General features: G+C 50.8%; 1 protein-coding gene across 1 annotated transcript; it reads left to right on the top strand.

The window, feature by feature from the left end:
* Positions 1 to 1,204: 1,204 nt before the first annotated feature.
* Positions 1,205 to 2,867, top strand: LOC124685360 (zealexin A1 synthase-like). The gene is made up of 2 exons (XM_047219709.1): positions 1,205 to 2,110; positions 2,220 to 2,867. Exons 1-2 carry the CDS (start codon positions 1,205 to 1,207, stop codon positions 2,865 to 2,867), a joined length of 1,554 nt encoding a protein of 517 aa, XP_047075665.1.
* The last annotated feature ends 1,179 nt before the right edge of the window (positions 2,868 to 4,046 follow it).

Here is a 4,046-nt window from a genome sequence, read left to right as displayed (position 1 = left end):
TGGCCAGTGCTTCAGCTAACTCCGGCGTCGTAACCTCATCAAGGACTTGGCTGCAAGCAACCAGACATATACCGATGTGGTTCCTGATCACGACGCCCACCCCCATCCGTGAAGATGATGAAAACAAAGCTGCATCCACATTAACAAACACTGAACCTTCCGGCGGCGGCGACCATCTTGGGACTGTCGGATTAGTCACACGCCTTTGGGTAGAAGCAGGTTCCAGTAGGTGCTGCTCAATCATCTCAACATAGGCCTTAATCTGCTCAGCTAGACTGTTAGGCTGCTTCATATGGTCTCCATTACGCACCCCATTCCTCGCATCCCAAAGATGCCAACAGGTAACAGCTAGTAGCACTTGATCAATCTCCTTTGAACGACAGAGAAAATCAAAAATCCACTCCTTTGAGGAGACAAAACATTTGCGTTTCAACCGGACTGGATAAACTTCCTTCAGGGCCTGCCAAACCTCACGAGCATATTGACAATGCAAGAAAACGTGCTCCACACGCTCCTCCCGATGACAAAAGACGCAGTCCTCCTGGCATGGGATATTGCGTTCACATTGTTTTATCTAATTTAGTTGGTCTAAAAATATGCAACTTGCACAACTTACATACTAAGATTTCCTGATCGCCTTAGGAAGAACATGTCCCTTCCTAATCAGTCCACGTCCACAAGTAGGTATTAGAATACTCAATGAACATACTCCCTTCGATATATCAATTATCGCTAATATAGACGTATCTAGACATATTTTAGTTCTAGATATGTCTATATTTGCGACAATTAATATGAATAGGAGGAATTTCAGTACTTTTCTTCTGTCCCAAAATATAATATGTTGCGTATAATTTTAAGCCAAAGTCAAACTTTATAAAGTTTAGCCATATAAAACATATATAACATAAAAATATATTTCACATTATTTTAATAAAGCTGATTTTATATTACAAAATGATTATATGTTGTTATATAATTGATCAAATTTCACAAAAAATGATTTTTAATCCGATATTATATTTTTTGGATGGAGCGAGTACTTAGGATGAAAAGTCTGCTGTCTTTCCATGGCGGCATCTTTTCAGCTAGCAGTTTCTCCGGTGCTAAGTGCAAAACGACGGCAATATCCCGCATATATATATGGGCATCACATTCACGTCCGGAAGCACATCGATCCATTCATCGTACTAACAAACCCAAAATGGAGGACTACGTCGTCGTGTACCTCGGCCTGGCCCTGGCGTCGCTGCTCCTCCTGCTCGCCAGGCGCATCCGCAGCCCGGCGACGGCGGACGGCAAGAACCATGACCTGCGGCTGCCGCCTGGGCCGTGGACGCTGCCTGTGTTCGGGAGCATGCACCACCTCGCCGGGCAGCTCCCGCACCGCGCCATGCGCGACCTCGCGCAGCGGCACGGGTGGCCGGTCATGCTGCTCCGGCTCGGCGAGGTGCCCACGCTGGTAGTGTCGTCCCGGGAGGCGGCCCGCGAGGTGATGAAGACCCATGACACGTCCTTCGCCACGCGCCCGCTCAGCTCCACCGTGCGCGTCATGACCAACGGCGGCCGGGATATCATCTTCGCGCCCTACGGCGACCACTGGCGCCAGATGCGCAAGATCGCCGTGACCGAGCTCCTTACCGCGCGCCGCGTGCTCTCCTTCCGCGCCATCCGGGAGGAGGAGGTCCGCGCCATGCTCCGCGCCGTCGGCGCCGCTGCGGCCGCCGGGGAGGTGATCGACATGCGCCCAAGGCTGTCTGCGCTGGTGGCGGACAGCACGGTGCGGGCGGTTATGGGCGACCGGTGCAAGGACCGCGACTTGTTCCTCCGTGAGCTTGACCGATCCATCGGGCTCGTGGCCGGGTTCAACCCGGCCGACCTGTGGCCGTCCTCGCGGCTCGCGGTGTGGGCCAGTGGCGCCGTCCGCCGCGCCGAGGAGTGCCGCGACATCGTGTTCGGGATCCTCGACCGCATCATCGCGGAGCACCAGGAGAGGGTGGCCGTCGCCGGGGACGATGAGGACCTCATCGACATCCTCCTCAGGATCCAGAAGGACGGTGCCGGCCTACAGTTCCCGCTCGACATGGGCGACATCAAAGCCGTCATCTTCGTAAGCAACCAACTAATCAAACTAAGCTGACCGTCATTTATCTCCGTACGTGTACGTGTACTGTCATCAGTCATCACTATAGCTAGCTAACTTTCTCCGTCGCGCGCAGGACATCTTCGGCGCGGGCAGCGAGACGTCGGCGACGACGCTGGAGTGGATCATAGCGGAGCTGGTGAGGAACCCGAAGGTGATGCGCCGGGCGACGGCGGAGGTCCGACAAGCCTTCGAGGCCAACGGCGCCGTGGATGAGGACCAGCTGGCCACCCTCGTCCCGTACCTGCACCTGGTGATCCGGGAGACGTTCCGGCTGCACACGCCCCTGCCTCTGCTCCTCCCGCGGGAGTGCCAGGAGGCGCCGGCGTGCAAGGTGCTGGGCTACGACGTGCCGCGGGGCACGCAGGTGCTCGTCAACGTCTGGGCGCTGGGCCGCGACGAGCGGTACTGGCCCGAGGACCCCGACGCGTTCCGGCCGGAGCGCTTCGAGGCCGGCGCGGCGGCGGACGGGGTGGATTTCAGAGGGGTGGACTTCGAGCTGCTGCCCTTCGGCGCCGGCAGGAGGATGTGCCCCGGCATGGGCTTCGGGCTCGCCAACGTCGAGCTCGCGCTCGCAAGCCTCCTCCTGCACTTCGACTGGGAGGCGCCGGGGGTGGCTGATCCGGCGGAGTTCGACATGACCGAGGCGTTCGGCATTACCTCCAGGAGGAAGGCCGGCCTCTCGCTGCGTCCCGTCCTGCGCGTGCCTATCCCCGACGTCTAATTCACCTCTTGATGTCGCCGGCCGGCCCGTGCTATTTTTTTTATTGTACTGTACTACTGTAAACCATTGTAATCACGGAAGCGGGCTGTTCTATTGTAAACTAGACCATGATAGCGCGCGTTGCCGCGCCCGTCAATTTTTACATTCATTATAACTATAGTAGTCTCAATAAATTTATGGAGACACACAAAATGAAAATTAAAATATATTGAGAAGGTGTATTATGCTAATGTATTGGCTATTTCCGGTTGGCTCAAAATATAACAATATTGGGACATATTTGAGCTTGGTATTAGTTGCATGAATGGTAGCCAAATGTGTAAACCAAAACCGCAAGAGCTGAATATCAATATCAAGTGCAGCAATGAGCATCACATATGGTCTGAACATGAAAGCACTTGCAGAACGAATGGTCGAAATATGTGAAAAAAATTATGTCACCTATAAGTTTTCGATCACAAACATAGCATCAAATACTTCATAGGCCACACGGCACAGTTTGGGCCTAATCTATTTAAAGATCATATTGCTATCTTTCTATGGCTTACAATATAAAACAAACAATGCAATCGGGTCCAAAAAGTAAAATGAAACATTTCATTAGGCCGGCAATGAAGAGTGACCACCTACATTAAAAAATCAATTACCAGTTTGAGGCTAGCGGCATGTAACTCTTAACTAATTAGGTTCTGTGAACACCTGGAAAAAATTGTGATTAACTATATGTTCCAAAAAGAAAACCAAACAAACCATCTGATCTATGATGTTAATCACCCTTATTCCATGGACCAGATGTCCAAGAAGGATCCATGGGAATCTCTATTCTTCAAATCCTGCATTATTCACCACAGAAAATTAGCAATTCTCAAATAGAACAAACCAGTTTTGTTTTGTAAAACTATATCTTGGTCTACCCGGTGAAACATGCGACATAAACTGCAACTCGTAAAATCTAGGAACAGCTTATCAGTATTTACCCCATGCAATATATTTGAATGTAGAAATACCGAAAAATTTCAAGTGAATAAGTCGTGGAAATAGTGCCAAAGAAAAATCAAGCGAAATTATTTATCGAGATTTACCAATGATGTTTCAGGCTAACTGTTGTTTATCAGTGTTCACTTAATGTATCACCATCAGTTAGCTACTGGAAAACCTCCTTCCATCTTGATCAAAGAG

This window comes from Lolium rigidum, chromosome 1 (assembly GCF_022539505.1).
Source record: "Lolium rigidum isolate FL_2022 chromosome 1, APGP_CSIRO_Lrig_0.1, whole genome shotgun sequence".
Lineage (NCBI taxonomy): Eukaryota > Viridiplantae > Streptophyta > Magnoliopsida > Poales > Poaceae > Lolium > Lolium rigidum.
Note: the sequence above shows the minus strand (reverse complement) of the source record. Positions and strands in the feature narration are given on the sequence as shown.

What these genes read in the sequence shown, in the direction of transcription:
- LOC124685360 (XM_047219709.1), top strand. Translation starts at nt 1,205, where the DNA reads ATGGAGGACTACGTCGTCGTGTACCTCGGCCTGGCCCTGGCGTCGCTG. An exon ending in ACATCAAAGCCGTCATCTTC is followed by an intron (nt 2,111 to 2,219) that starts GTAAGCAACCAA and finishes CGTCGCGCGCAG; the next exon opens with GACATCTTCGGCGCGGGCAG.